Here is a 15,954-nt window from a genome sequence, read left to right on the forward strand (position 1 = left end):
GCGTCTGGCCTTTTAGACAAAGAGTTTCTTTCAGAGAGAAAACTGCGCAAGCTAAAGACTTGTCTGAATTTGTTGTGCAGTAAGGCACTAGTTTGCTGTTTTGCTGTGTGGTGTCACCACGGAAAGGTGCTAGTGAAAATGTCTTCACTCCCAAGTAGAGGGTGAAAGTACTGTATAAGACCTGGAAGCTGGAGAATCCTTCAGGCATTCAAAATGGTAACACTGGCCAGATTCTGGTTTTATTCAATTTTGAGTCTCAGTGGATTTCAGTGCTTATAAGAGGGGATAGGTGTTGGCCTGTTGTTCTAGTCATAACTTCGCTTTTTTAACTGCTTTTCCACTGGTTATCAAGATGAAATCATGTCTCATTTCCCTCTTCCTCTTCCATGTATTTCAAAATTATTTTAACTAGATTTATGTCTGGTATTCTGTTAAGATCAGCAATCACACAAATCAGAAAGATGAAGAATGCTTTTCTGTAAAGCAACAGCACAAATTATTTACCACTTAGTGATATTCAATGTAATTACATATTGTTAAAGAATTATAATTGAACACTATATTTACATTATATGTTTGCATGCTCTCTGCAGAGTGTGCAAAATGCATTAAATACATAACATAAATAGCCTTAAAAAAATTTTAGCTTCCGAGAACAAACAGATTATCTGTTTTCATGTGTAATAGATTAATGGGGAAGTCTTACACATACAAGTATTTTTTTTGATGTGAAGTTGAACAAAGATTTTTTTAATGAGGAAGGAGCTTTCAAAGGAGCCTGAGTGTGCTCCACAGATATCCAAAACCAGTTAAAAATCAGTGGTAGCTGGCACTGAGTCGCACCAGGTATACTTTAAATATTCAGCTGGTCTGATTTTGGAGTCTGTGTTTACTAAGAGTAAGATGGGCTTTTGACTTTTACTCCTATTAGTTCACATTAGAAAATTCTTATAGTTTATTAATCCTAGTCTGATCTTCCTTCAGTGTTTTATCAAATACTTCATACACTTACAGCTAAAATGACATTGAAATGGTAGTGAAACTTGGGTTTTCAAAGGCACTAAACTAAAAAGTGCCATTCTGGTTATGCTTTTGCATATAATTACTTCAGACAATGATAAAATGAGGAGAGACTTGGTTTCAAAATGATTGAGCGCAATTCAGGAATTAGTTTCCTAATTTAGTAGTTTATAAATAATACATTATCAAAAAGGGACTGAAAGTGGTATTGCAGAGCCTCTTGTTTTCTAAAATGATTGGAATGAGTAATATCAATTAAGACTACTTCTGAAATTGAGGTAGAAGTTTTATGTGCTATTATAAATAATATATATAAAAATATAAATAAAGCTGTAAATGGTGTCAATAACCAGACCTTGTCCTAAGAATTATCCAAGGCTTAGCTTGTGTCATTCAAGTAGAACTCAGAATTACAGATTCAACTTCTCAGTCAATTGAGTGATCAATTTGGTATTATATAACTGGAAACATGCAAAGCATTTGAATTTCTTCAGGAATTATGTTATGAGCAATTTGTTTAGTAAGAGAAGACCTACAAAAAGCATATGCCATTATTATTACCCAGAATACAATAAAAGATAGTTTTTCAAATTATTACCATATGTGTGTAGGAGTTGCTTTGTACTGTAAAGTTATTTTAGATACCAGAATAATTTGTTTCATACTTTGAGTTCCTCACTGTTAAAGTGTCCCCTTAGATTTGCTATTACTTTGACTATTGTGTGATATAGATAGTAAAAAAAAATAGTTTACAATAAAAGAAATTTAACAAGTAATTGAAATTCCAGATTGTGTGCAAAATGTGCCAAAAGAAGTAATGGTATTTGCAGGAATATTGTATGAGGGCAGTAGCTGTGGGGAAACTACTATAAAACCATTAAATATGCTCCCCCTCCCTCTGCTGTCTTTAACAACTGTTATAAAAGCTTGAGAAAATAAAGCAATCTTGACTGGCTGACAAACATTCCAGAAGAGAAATTAATGTATTATAAATCATGTGTTATAACTGGTTATCTGTATTTTTCTTATTGTTTCTATTGATGTACAAATTCATGGACAGCTTTAACAAGGAAAGATTACTGAAAATGGCTTTTTTGTATTTGTATTTCCATTTGTAAATGTTTCATGTTGAACAATCTTCTTAGGACCCAGCAGAACAGTAACTGAAGCAAAGGAAAAGTGTCATTTGTAATGCTGCTTGCTTAAACCAATGCTTTTGTCTCTGAGCTAGAGCAGACCTAAAGGATGTCATGATTAACAGGAAAGTTGGTTGAAAGAATTTATTTTAAGATGAAGTTTTTGAATGTGTGTTCTATGATGCTGACATAAAGTCAGAAGTTAAGGAAAGTGTAATTTATCAAAATCACTTCATTGGTTTGAGTTTATTTCATTTGATAGACTGATTACCTACAGATGACTGCCAACTTAGAAGTACATAGGAAGGACTGTATTTACAAACCACTTTGAATGCATTATACTTTAGTAGTATATCACCCAAGATTTATTATTAACAGTGTAGCTATATTTCTTCATGCCCTTTTGATTTACATTCAGATGTCCTCATAGAATCATCTAGGTTGGAAAAGACCTTTAAGATCATCAGATCCAACCGTAAACCTAACACTGCCAAGTCCACCACTAAACCATGTCCCTAAGCGCTATGTCTACATGTCTTGTAAATATCTCCAGGGATGGTGACTCATGGTTCTTTCCTTCTTAGCTTAAGAGATTCATAGCCTCAGGAAAGAAATTTTAAGATAGTCCAAAGCCATCGCTGGAGAATTTTAGAAATTGTTTTGTTTTCAGGTGTCACTTTTCTTTCTCCAGTTGTGGAACAAGCTCATGATGCAGTTTCTTTTGTCCCTTTTTTTAGCAACTTCATTATTTGCTGTAACTAAATATCGAAGTATGGGGTAGTATATTTGGTAGCATGGTAGCATCTGCTTCAACAATATCCCTTTTTAAAAGACTTTGCTGTGCCCGTGGCCAGTATGGCAAAGTTCTTTGCAAACACTTGGCAGGCATTAAACAAAGTCCTATACATTAGGTGTTTTTTGCATACCTTACCAAGACTGTTATGGTCCAGGTATCAGCAATAGTCTGTTTCCTTGTGGTGTTCGTATACAGATCTTAGGGTTAGCCCGCTGTTTTTGTTCCATGTGCCATCCAGAATTCTGTAAATGTAGCACAGATGTGTGTTGTACGGAGCTTTTTTGACATAAGAAAACTAGAATGAGCAGTTCTGTGTGTAATTCCAATAACAGACCCAGTCCTGAGCAAGGAAACCAGCTATAGTCGGCAACGAATATTCAAGCAGCCAGAGAAACCAGGACTCATGCTTAGTTTCATTTCCTCTCGCTTTGGATTGAGAGTTTACTATTTGCCAGAAGTAGTGGATATAAACCCCAAGCTTACAGGTCACAAACAGGCCATCACATTCACAGGACAGCTGCTAACATGAGTACTGGATATGGAAGTTGAAAATCAGTGCTAAGTCATCTGCTTTTTATTCTTAAAGTATTTCTTGCGGAGACTTGGCATCTCCAGCCTTGTGGTGCTCACAAAGGCAACTTCCTATTACGGTTTGCTTAGTTTTTGTAGCAAATGTTAATATGTATTAAAAACTGCGGTGGTAACTGGAAGCTTTTCTGTGGCAATAGGAACAGTATTCCCTAAAGAGAATACTCTTTCTGTTTAACCTGAACTTAGATAATAGATAAGGGGAACAGTGTGTTTGGAGCCCTGTTATGTGTGTGTTGTTCCAGAAGGCACTTCACGTTTGCATGTTCCACCAGCAGCAAAGGACTAACTGGGGATACGTGTTGTCCAAAAAAACCCCCAACCAGTTTCCATACTTTCATAGTTCAATCAGGAGATTTATTTCATTCACTGAGTAACGTTCCTTTCCATAGAAAGAGAAAGCTCAAACTTATCTGTGGCAACTGCTTTTTGTATAGTGCCTGATGGGGTCTTCATTTCTGTATGCAGTTATAACTATACAGAGTTCAGATGATCTCAGTTACAGCATAGTTTTTCCAGAATATTTGATCGCAGTAGTGAAACTAACACTTGGGATTGTGGCCTTAGTGTTCTGTAAAAAGGCATTTTGGACTGTGCAGTTGGACCATCAGTTATCAAAATTAATCTGTGACACTTGTTTGCCTTCATAATTATTATTACCCTGGAAAATTTTGCAATAAGGTTTCCTATCTGTGTGTACTGGAGCCATGCTACAAGACAACATAGGAAATGAGAGGGAATTCTATTTTTTTTTTTTATAGCTACCTGGTTTTTAATGAGGATTGTACTAGCAGAGGCACTTGAAAAGTATCAATCTAAGTTAAAAGAATTTTTGTTAATTCTTTATGAATTATAGCTTGAACACCTATATAAATGAAATGTGTTACATGGATTTAATTAGTGGGGTCGTGCATTGGGCTTTCTTATCAAAATTAAATTTTATATCTAAGAATTAAATTTGATCTATCTTTGCTCTATATGACAGTTGTATTTGACACAAAGGCAGTGTCTGCTGTAAGATATTCTAAGTATGGAATAAGAGCAAATTATTGGCATGAATGTATCACCTCATGATTATGAAAATAAATGCAAGCTTTTAATTTAATTAAGAGTAAGCATTTTAAAAAATAAAATGAAAGTTAACTTGCTCCTAGCTTTTGCTGTTACCATCTATGCTAGTATGTCTTTACTGTTCATTTCCTCTTCTGTTTAGGAATAACCTTCAAGTTAAGCAAAACTCCCTGTTGTCTCATAATTTGTTAAATACTTTCCTAAATCTCACATTTGCATGGTACATGATCAGATAAACAAAATGAGTGAGATTTTGGTAGGAGTAAGTTCAATGGAGTACTGTTCCCTCGAGAAAAGAGACTATAGTGTAGCTAATAAAACACTCGTTTGTATTGGTCCAGAGCAGTGTAAAGGGAATGTTCTGGATCCTTGCAGTTTCCTTTCAGAAAGATACTGCAGGGAAGAGCCAGCCAGGGTTTGAAGCCAGCGCAGTAGCTGCAGTAACAACCAAAGAATGGGTTAGGGGTGCTACTGATGCCATCAAAGCCCTACTGCTGTCTTCACTGTGAACGCAGTGGTCCACATCCATTCACGATTTGTTCTAATGCATCCTTTTTCTTCCCTTAACTTCGTGTTCCATTGAGCTAATTCCTCTTCCTGCGTACCAGTCTGAATATCCATGCTTCAAAAAACTTAGTAACAATTTGTGAATAAAAAAGGTTGCAGCTGTACTGTCTACTCAGCTAGTTTGTTTCCTTGATTATACAGGTTCTGAGACACTTGGGTGATGTTTTAGTCATCTGTTGAGCACAGGTTGGTTCCTTGTTGTGATTGCAGTAAGTGGGAGTGATAATAAACACATGTGAATTGAAGAATAAGCACTGTTGTTTTCTTTTGGTCAACGAATCTCATTAAAAGCAGGAAGTTCTATTATATGTGTAGATGCAACAGTACAAGCAGCATGAATTCAATATTATTGCTTCTGTGAGTCTTCCCAATTTCTTAATGAACTTTTTTTTTTTTTTTTTTTTAATACAGAGACTTGAAGGGTGTTATAGTCACTCTGAGTGATAGTGGGCATCTTCAGTGTTCCTACCTTGGAACTGATCCTTCACTCTTCCAGGCTCCTAGGGTTGATTCTAGGGAAATAAACTATGAAGAATTTGATGCTGAAATGAAAGAGCTTCAGAAAATCATCAAGGAGGCCACAAAAACACAAGGTATACTTCTCCCTTTTCTATAGTTGTATGTACTTTTAACCACTGACTTTGCTTTTAGCACTTTAAAATATTTTGGTTTATTATCATACTTTAACCATAATTAAATTTCTGTAGGAAATGTAATATTTAATAAAGTTTAGGTTTTAATAAAGGTACAAACAAAATCTTAGACTGTAAGACCCTTGGATAGAGAGGTTTTTTCTCTGTATTTTCATAATGCCTGTTGGAGCTTTCAAGATATCTACATCAAGTTGCAGATAATTCTCAGTAGTGCAAGAGTTCAGAGAAAAAACGTGACAGTGCATGTACTAGCCAAAGGCAAGGAAACCTAAGGAATTTCACAGCAACAGTCCAATATACTTAGGCTTCAGAGAGAGCAAAAGTATTACCAAATTCTGTTTTATTATTACAAATGGCTTCTTAATTCATGCAATTAACATAATTACTTTTGTTAAAGCAAATTTCTGTTGCTTTAGCTTCTTTTAAAAGCGATTTATTTGAAGAACATAGTGAGGAATAAAAAAACCAAGTAACTGATCATGATAAACTCTGGAATTTACATACATTGTTAATAACTTGCATTAATTTTGTTCAAGTAAGGGTACGTAATTTCTACAGAGATCCTTCAAAGTTTGTGTTTTCATAACTGAGTTTTTAAACAGTGGATCTGACTTGCACAGGGAAATGGAAGTTTGTGATTTTACAAGAAGCTATGGAAAAATCTTAGACAAATAGAAAGAACCAATTAAAATCTTTTCCCAGTGATAGATAGCATGTTCTTAAAATGCATTAAAGAAATAGTTGTGGCTTTCTGTGTAAAAAAGGGAGCAAAAAAAGCTCACAGTTGAAATTCCTAGAAAATAAGAAATCAATTATCTGCAGTTGTGAGTTTGATTCTACCACTCAGATTTCTTTTTTGTAATTGCATATAACTTTGTCCACTGTTGTGATAGACTAATATCAGTTTTTTAATTTTACAAATCCAGTAATTGGTTATTTAAGCATATAGATGTGGGTAAATTCCGTTGATTTTTTTTTTTACCACAGCCCTTCTTTATAAGTATTTGACATTTTTGTCTGGCTGTCATAACCAAAGGAAAGAAAAGCATGATGGAAGGAATAAATCCATTTGAAGTGAATCAACTTTTGTTTGTTAGTTTCAACATATTGTGTGGAAGATCTAGAGAGAGAGAAAGGAAACATAGCTGTCCTTTATAACTTTTCTAATAACTGTCATTGTATGATTGACAAGTTTACTGTGAATATTGTTGATCTTTTTCCCATTTTCTCTTCCTCTCATTTTTTTTTCTTCCTTGATCTTTCTAATCTGATCTAAGCTGTTACAGTGGTGTTTTCAGATGAGTGTTTATGAATGCTCTTTTTGTTGTGGAGAGATGCTCTAATGATGTTTGGCTTTAACTGGATGTAAAACTTGTGAGAAAACCTTTTTTACAGCAAAACTTTTTACTTATGAAGAATGCCTTTCGGTTTCAGATATTTTGGCTTTGTTTCATTTTGGCTTTTTGCTTAGAAATTTAGCTAAGTCTTAAAATAACTGCTAATCATGTCTGGTTGAATACAAAACACTTTTGACGACTGGTCACCATTAAATTACTCTAAGCATGATCTTTAAAATGAGCCCTTGACTTTTATGTCTTTTGGATTCACATTTGTGCAGTAAGAGCTTGTGTTGTTTTGAAAAATAGGTACCCTTATATGGAAATAATTTTTCTTTGTTTCATTTTGACTTCCAAATGCGGAAGGTATTTAGAATTAGATCATCATATAAAAAAACCCCTTAGAGTAGTTATTTCCATAAATGTCTTGTATTTCTGTCCAGTGCTGACCATTAAACTGTTGAACTTAAGCTGTTTTATACATTTTGAAGAATAAGGATTTACATTATAAACTGATGAAATATTTTAAAATCTTAACTGTTACACTAACTTAAATCTAATGTTACTTGCATCTGTCTGGATGACATAAGTGATTAAACATAGGTGTTTTGGCTCAGTTTAACAGTAACAAAAAGCTGATACTTCTGCATAAACTTTGGTTGTGGTCTCTGTCCTATTTCTAATAGACTGTATGACAGAAGTTGCATCATAGTTTGAAGAAGCAACCTGAAGAGAAATGGTTAAGAAGGAATAGAAAAGGAATATATTTTCTTATCTGTACAAGTGGAATGGGTTGTGCTGAGCTATGTATAATTGGCAGAACCAGTTGTGTGCAATTGTGGCACTTTGAAACAGGCCTAGGCTTCTTTGGTAGGTGGTATGGGAGGAACATGTTTTGCTTTTGCTTTTTTTCCTTGTAGTAAAGGGAGGCATCTTCCTCTGAGCACAAGAAAATGAAAACTTATTTTCTGTCTTCATCAAAATATTTTCCCTTGACCCTCTTGTTGGAAAGAGATAATGTGCTGCCTACTAGTTCTGTGTCATTTTCAGGACCCTATGTCTAGTAAAATTCTTGCGGCTTTCTGAATGTGCTCATGCGCTCAATTATTCAGGTAATATGTTAATTTTCCCTTTACATTAAGTCTTTACTATTTGTTACTGTAGGAACTACACAATTCCTGTTTGCATTTTTCTTTCTCCAAAACATTTAGTATTAGGAAATAAAAGTGGTCCTTAGAGCTGGACTTGTGGACTCTTAAGAGGTGATTATGTAACTCCTTATAGTATTTAAGTGCCTAGCTTTTAATCCTTCCTACTTTTTTTTACTTCTATGAATCTGCATAAGGTTTTATATCATGGATGTAAATGAGTTCATGGCATTCTTTGCCTTGTATGTTGACAGTCCTATATTGTAACCTAGCCCCCTATAATGTTCTGTACATAAAAGTTTCATATCCCTTCTTACGTAGAGGAATTTCTAAAATGGGTTTTAATTTTACGCTATTAGGCACAGAATCTTTCTGTGTTTAATGCATTCACTATCAAATTATTTAGATGAAAGTACTATGTGTGATGTGTATTTTGGAGATAGTTGGTTATTAAAGGTGTATTAGTATATGCATTTGAGGGAAAAAGTTTAAAAATTCCTTACAGTCTCCAAAGATATGGTAGGTATGAAATGTTGTTACAGAATGCATCTAAATCCTTTTTCATAAATAAATCAGAAATCCAGAATGAGATCCAGGTTTAGGTTGTCTGTAGAAATTTTACAAAATTGGGAAGTTTCTTTGGCCAAAGAATCATATGCACTGGCATTTCTTTCCTTTATACTAGTAGGCATAATAATGTAAGTCTGAAACTTGATGCTGTTGAAATTGTATTATTTTTAGAAATGTAGCTGCATGTTTGTTAAAGGAGAGCTGATTTACTTTTTCTTTCAGATATTTTTCCCAAATCTGAAAAACACAGAGATGTAATTGTCACAGCAGAAGTTGCACCCGATTTGGATGCAGAATCTGTACGTACCTGTAAAAATGGAAAGTACTCTGAAAACATCGATGTCATACATGAGTAAATAATGGTTGATCATGGATAGTGATTATTACGTATTTATGTTTGTGGAACTGAGCTTCTGCATAGCCCCCAGTTTTCTATCAATTAAAACATACTTTTCTTAATGATTTTACCTAGAGTTACTAAATTATTTAGTATCTTCTATCTTAGATTCTTGGCGAAGCAAATGTAAGTGAACAAGAACTTTGGGTCTGGACTAACTTTGTAGTGGTGAGAATTTGTAATGGTGAGCAGTTAATAATATGGGGAGAAACAGTAGAAGTGCCAGCCTGTGGATCTTTTAAAGATAGAATACATGAACCACTCAAGGATGCATTGTAAGAAGTAATCTTTCTCTAACAAGACATCATTAAATATTCTCTGGTGTAGCAGCCTAATTAGTCTATTCATCTTGTATACATATGTAGTTTATAAAAATTAATTCAAGTTAAGATTCAGGAGAGCTTATATTATCTCTTAAAACTTTTCACTTTAACATTTGAGAACATATGCATTGCACTAGAACATCTGTAATTAGTCATTTCTGGCCACGAATTTCTGCAAAACTGATTTTCAGGGCTACTCACTGTTTAAAAAAATACACAACTAGCTGCTTTTTAATACTTTTTTATATATATATTTGATATATGTATTTAAACTTTGTTATTATTACTACTGCTACTTCTACTACTATTATGCTTTGCTCAAGGGACCTCTTTATAATGTGTCCTAGTTTCCTAGTACTTGTCTGTGGAAAAAAAAAACCTTGACAGGCTGGAGAGGTGGGCCTGTGCGAACCGCATGAAGTTTAACAAGGCCAGGCGCAAGGTCCTGCACGTGGGTCGGCGCAATCCCAAGCACAACTATAGGCTGGGTGAGGAACGGATTGAAAGCAGCCCCCAGGAGAAGGACTTGGGGGTATTGATTGATGAGAAGCTCAACATGAGCCAGCAGTGTGCGCTTGCAGCCCAGAAAGCCAACCGTGTCCTGGGCTGCATCAAAAGAGGCGTGACCAGCAGGTCGAGGGAGGTGATCCTGCTCCTCTACTCCGCTCTTGTGAGACCCCACCTGGAGTACTGCATCCAGCTCTGGGGGCCTCAGTACAAGAGAGACATCAAGCTGTTGGAGAGAGTCCAGAGTAGGGCCATGAGGCTGATCAGAGGGCTGGAGCACCTCTCCTGTGAGGACAGGCTGAGAGAGGTGGGATTGTTCAGCCTGGAGAAAAGAAGGCTCCGGGGAGACATAATTGTGGCTTACCAGTACCTGAAGGGGGCCTACAGGAAAGCTGGTGAGGGACTGTTTATCAGGGAGTGTAGTGACAGGACAAGGGGTCATGGGTTTAAGCTGAAGGAGGGTCGATTTAGATTAGATGTTAGAAATAAATTCTTTACTGTGAGGGTGGTGAGGCACTGGAATTGCCCAGAGAGGTTGTGGAGGCCCTTCCCTCCCTGGAAGTGTTCAACGCCAGGTTGGATGAGGCTTTGGGCAACGTGGTCTAATGGAGGGTGTCCCTGCCTGTGGCAGGGGGGTCGGAACTAGATGATCTTTGAGGTCCCTTCCAACCCAAACCATTCTATGATTCTATGATATGATTCTATGAAAAAAGGACAGTGTGACATGGTCTTGGCTAGCTGCAAGGTCCATAGAATGCTCTAATGCTGCTGTGCTCATTCATTCAACCTTCCAGATGCAAATGGTCTGCTTCATATATAAGTAACTTAATATATCAATCAAACCACGGTCTTGAATCTTTACTTCCCAAGGCTCTCCATATATCTTAGTTTTCTTGTGAGGTAAGCTTTTTTGGGGGTTCCTTCAGCAACCATCTAGAAAGGAAAAATCTGAGAAGATACTTCATGGGGAAGGATCAGTACAGCAAATGTGGGAACAATTTTAGGGCTTCTGCAGTGACCTTGGAATCTACAGGCTTGCAGATACTGCTTCTGCACTTGAGAAAAGTTTTAAATAGCGATGTGTGTTGTAAAAGCAAAGATGGTATAGAAGTATTCAAATAGATTAGGTAAGCAAGTGGAGGACCATTCTGGTTATTTAACACCACCTCCTGTGTATGGCCTCTGATCCAGGAAGTCCAGCTGATTTCTGAAAACTGAATGTGGTACAAATCAATTTCTTTGAACCCCTGCTATTGCTTCAGGATCAACCATTGGTCGCCAGAGACAGTGAGTGTGACAAGCCAGTAGGAAAGTAGCAATCTTTTCTTAACTGAAAAAGATACAGAATGTACAAATGAAAGTCCTATTTCTAGAACCCAGAGAGCCTACCAGCATCCTGACTTCTTAAGAACTTTGCAGATGTGGACCTTATGTGGGCACATTGGGATAAAAAGGGTGGGTAGAGGACATCAGAATGTTCTTAATTTACTCTTTTATCATGAGAAGGTCTAAGTTCAAGTCAGTAATTTGATATTATAGCAGAAGTGAAGTGTTTCTTTAAAATAAAATAATTTAAACAAACAGGAACATTTTCTTCAATGGTAAGGGCTGGCCTGTTGCAAAACAAGCTATAAACATAAAACAAGATAATAAAATATACTGCAAGGTCAAGGTGAATTTGGAATTAGATGGAATTGCCTATTGAAATAGAAATGAGCAGGAATAGCAAGATGGCTGCTATGATTTTCTTTTAAAGTTCAAAATATATTTCTAACTATAAGATCGTGTCCGTTGATTTTCTAGTAGATACTATCGTGTGTGTATAATATATTGGCAGATTGGAAATAATCTTTCCCTACTGAATAACAGAAGGTATTTCCAGAATTTAAATAAATATACAGTGGAAAGTACTGTGCCAAACAAAACAGTTTCAAATATTCATATATACATCAAAGCGTATTGGTTTCTTATATACACAACATTCATGACCTTTTGCTATCCTTTTTGCAGACAATTTCAAACAGAGGTTTTACATTTCTGAGCTCCTTCAGAAAATGCGTTTTGTGTATTTTAATCTGTCATAGGAATGATAAGTCCTTTACTGTTAATTCCCTGTTTACCAAGTTGATGGTAGGAAAGTAATATTGTATTCATTGTGTTCACTCATTCATGTGTAATATTGAATTTACTCTGTTTTCATCTTTTTCTTCACAGAAAGCCATTGACAGTGAGGTAAAAGCAGAAGCAGTACCATCAGTCACAGTAAAGGTACTGTACCTAACTCAAACAGTAGCATTCAAGTAGTGCTGGCAATTTTTAATAAACCTGTTACTTTCTGTGCATTTCAGTTAGATCATGAAAATGAGTAAAATTCAAAATGTAATATATACATAATTCTTCTAAGTATGACAAGGTGTTGTTCTAGCAAGCGTTCTGCTCTAAGTCAGAAAGCAATTGGAGTTTTATTTTTTATAGAAGAAGCAGACACAAAAACATTATTAGGAAGGAATGAAGTTGTGTTTTGAAGTTGTAAGAATAATTTTTCCAACATGTTTCAAAAGGAATAAATGTTTGGTTACTCAAAATGTGAAGTTTGTTATCTTCAGATGCCTTTTTAGTTGTCAATAAACAAAAATAGACTTCCTTTTGTAAAAAGAATTTCATAGCTTTTGCTAGTGAAAACAAACGCTAGGAAAATCTAATTTGAAAATTGACATCATTGCAGTACTCCATGAGAGTTGCTGCCTGTAATTGATTCTAAAGAAAGTGTGAGAGTGTGCGTGTGCATGCATTTGTGTGCAAGGGTACTTTCTTTCAGTATTGACTAAAAAGGATCATAAATCTTATTTCTGAGTTTGAGGGGATCTTCTGGGAATATCAACGGAGCCTTGTTTTTGAGAACCTTGCAAATTCTCCCTCTGTCTTGAGTAAAAAGTTCACAGGGTAACTGGACTATTTATTGATCCAGATTCCCTTACACTAGTGTAGTTTAGTTGTACTTGATCCAACATTTTTCTCTGCATTTTTAAATGCTAAAATGATACAGGATAAAATCCTAATTCTGGTAAAGTCTGTGACAGTTTTGCTCAAAGAAGTTCAGATGAATGGCATTGGACTTTGAATCAGGTTCTTTGTGAATATAAGGCAACCTTAAAATATGTAATGCAAATTCAAATTACCTCCAGAAAGATAGGCATTTATCAGCTTTTAGTTTATATTGGAGCCAATATATTGTATTAGTGAGTTATTACAGAGGCAAGTATTGTGTTTATAAATGCCAAATTCAATTTTTGGAGGGCACTTATGATTTCAGTATTGGGGACACAAGTAACTCCCATTGTTCTCCGTCATCTGCTCATTATTGCAATTGTAAGGCCAATGGCAAACTATTTAAAATGACCATGGATGTATTTGTATATTTGATAAACTTTTTAATGGGAAGACTTTATATTTCCCCATTCTATTGTCTTTTTTATGCATCTTGTGCCTTTTAATGAAACAAAAGTAGTAAATGTAAGAGTTGTTATGCATTCCATTCTTTCAAGACCATTTTTTCCTGTAATAAGTTCACTTAACTGATCTTCTTATGTCCCTGTTTTAATTAACTGCAATTGATGGAAAAGTCCCTTTAATTAATGGATTAAACTCTTTAATATTTACAAAGTTATAAGCATCTTAGGAAAGTAAGAAATAATTGTACATTATAGTTGCATGGTATGACTCCTGTCAGGCTAATTTGAACTTAACCACTGAATTTGGACAAGTTGAAAACAATTTTGATAAGTTTTAAAATTAAGTATTTTCTTGAATTGCACAACTGCAACCAATGTGTGTGTATACCTTGCAAGTTTTTTGCAAAGTAGGTAGTGTTACTAATGAACATTATTTGGCCATTGTAATGGTGGTCACTCTACCCAAAAAACCTGCAGGCAATGCACTGTGCTCTAAAGAAACTTCCAGAATTTGTGACACTTATATTAAAAACTTAATTTTAAAATTTGATTTTGCACCAATGACACAAGCCTGTCAGAAAAATTTTAATAAAATTAGATACTTCTGCAAAAGTTACTAGGTAAGTGTATTTGTCACTTCAGGCTCCTATATGCAGCAGAAAGCCAAACATAATTGAGAAATGCACTGAAGTAGTGTTTGCCAGTATCTTTAAATGTCACTGTCTTGATTACAAATTCTGAAGTGTGCAGTCTCATGTCTGCACGTTTTTAGCTCATTTAATTGGTATAACATCTGTAAGGCTATTGATTCCATCTTCATTGCTCATCTTATTGAGATTCTGGCTTCAGAAAATGGGGCAAAGTTTACTTGAAGTATATACAGAGGTAGATGTGATCCTTCCTCGGTAGTATTAATAGCAATGGATGATCTGAGGGCCTGTTTGCAGCCCAAATATATCATTTAAACCAAAGTAAATATCGATGTTAAGTCTGTTAAAGTAGTCAACCTTCCTAACACTTGAGTCATTTTATAACTAATAATATTTTCCTAAACTGATTTAACCTGGCTGTAGTGAGCTCCTTGGTAGATCAACAGTACAGAACAGATGATGATAGATAGCAGATACGGTCTGTGTATACGCAGACCACATTCAGATCTCAGTCACCACTATACTTGTATTTTAAATTTAAGGACATTCTTTTGATGTCCATTGTTTTTGCAGAGAAATAACTGCAACTAGTGTCAGTCCAGGTTTATGGTTAGGTCAGCTCTCATAATCTAGAGTTGAAGTTGTGCTGGGTAATCCTGTATATTGAATTTTAGAATTTGCTTGCAGTAAAAAAATCAAATAGAACTTGACTCTGAAGTTATATAGAAAACTATACATTGCTCTTAGACGTTAAAGGAAATAAGTTTTTTTTTGTTACCTTTGTTCTTATTCTTTTTTGGTTTTTTACTTTAGTCATCTAAAAGAGGCAACGTTTTATTTTTATTTACATTAGAACAAATGCACATGACACTTGCAAAATATTAACATTCTAATTAACACTTAGCATTAGTTTGTCTTGGCTTAAAATTACAAAGAACATGAGAAATCCCCTCTGTTTTTCGTAGCCTTTCAAGTTATTGTGTTCCATTATTGGCTGTAAGTAACTCAGAATTGTAAAAGGTTTTGAAGTTGAAATTTGAAATTCTTAAATGTTGCTGCTGAATTGTTCTTTTCAGGTTTTTCATACCTTTTTGCTGGTTATGCTTTTTTCTGCTGTACAGAGAATAAGTTGTTGCTTCATTTAAATATTTCTGTATGTCACTTGATTTAGATAACGATACAGACCAGGGTGACTGCGCAGAAACCAAATCTGGCAGTATGTGTACAAGCACCATTAGCTGTGACCTGTGACCAGTTCGTCTTTGATGATTTAGGTAAATTATTGTAGAACCATTACGGCCATTGTATCGTATTACTTTTTCTGAGGGTTTTTGAAAGGTGTGTATATGTATACATAGGCAGCTTCTATACTGCTTGATGGAGGAAGACAAAGTAGAAAGGAATGGAGTTTCTTCCTTGATTACGGTATGAAGCATGGCAGGTGAGGAGAGGCAGCATAGCAGCTTCATGATGGAGGGAAAAAAAAAATCAGTTATTCTGTGGTACTTTTGCTGGGGCATTTTGTTTTACTGGCAATTCTGTCTATGTAGAAATGGCACTGCTGACCTAAAAGCAGGGACAGAAAGCTTGTTTACCTGTGGGCAGTCTAGCATATGTTCCCAACGTAGCACAACTGTTTGGTGATTCTAGCCTTTTTCCAAGTCCGAGAAGACTGCAGGTGGGAATGCCTTAAAGACTAAGTGGAGCTGAAGACCAGAGAAGTGTGTCCTGCTGCCTCA

General features: G+C 35.4%; 1 protein-coding gene across 5 annotated transcripts in view; it reads left to right on the top strand.

The window, feature by feature from the left end:
* BBS9 (Bardet-Biedl syndrome 9) overlaps nt 1-15,954 on the top strand; it is a 309,029-nt gene that overhangs the window by 49,363 nt on the left and 243,712 nt on the right. For all 5 annotated transcript variants that reach the window (XM_075745399.1, XM_075745396.1, XM_075745398.1 and 2 more), the window contains exons 10-13: nt 5,590-5,771; nt 9,109-9,185; nt 12,328-12,381; nt 15,387-15,489. In XM_075745399.1, coding sequence (XP_075601514.1) covers nt 5,590-5,771; nt 9,109-9,185; nt 12,328-12,381; nt 15,387-15,489 — 416 coding nt within the window. The remainder of the gene's footprint in view (nt 1-5,589; nt 5,772-9,108; nt 9,186-12,327; nt 12,382-15,386; nt 15,490-15,954) is intronic.

This window comes from Balearica regulorum, chromosome 2, assembly GCF_011004875.1.
Source record: "Balearica regulorum gibbericeps isolate bBalReg1 chromosome 2, bBalReg1.pri, whole genome shotgun sequence".
Lineage (NCBI taxonomy): Eukaryota > Metazoa > Chordata > Aves > Gruiformes > Gruidae > Balearica > Balearica regulorum.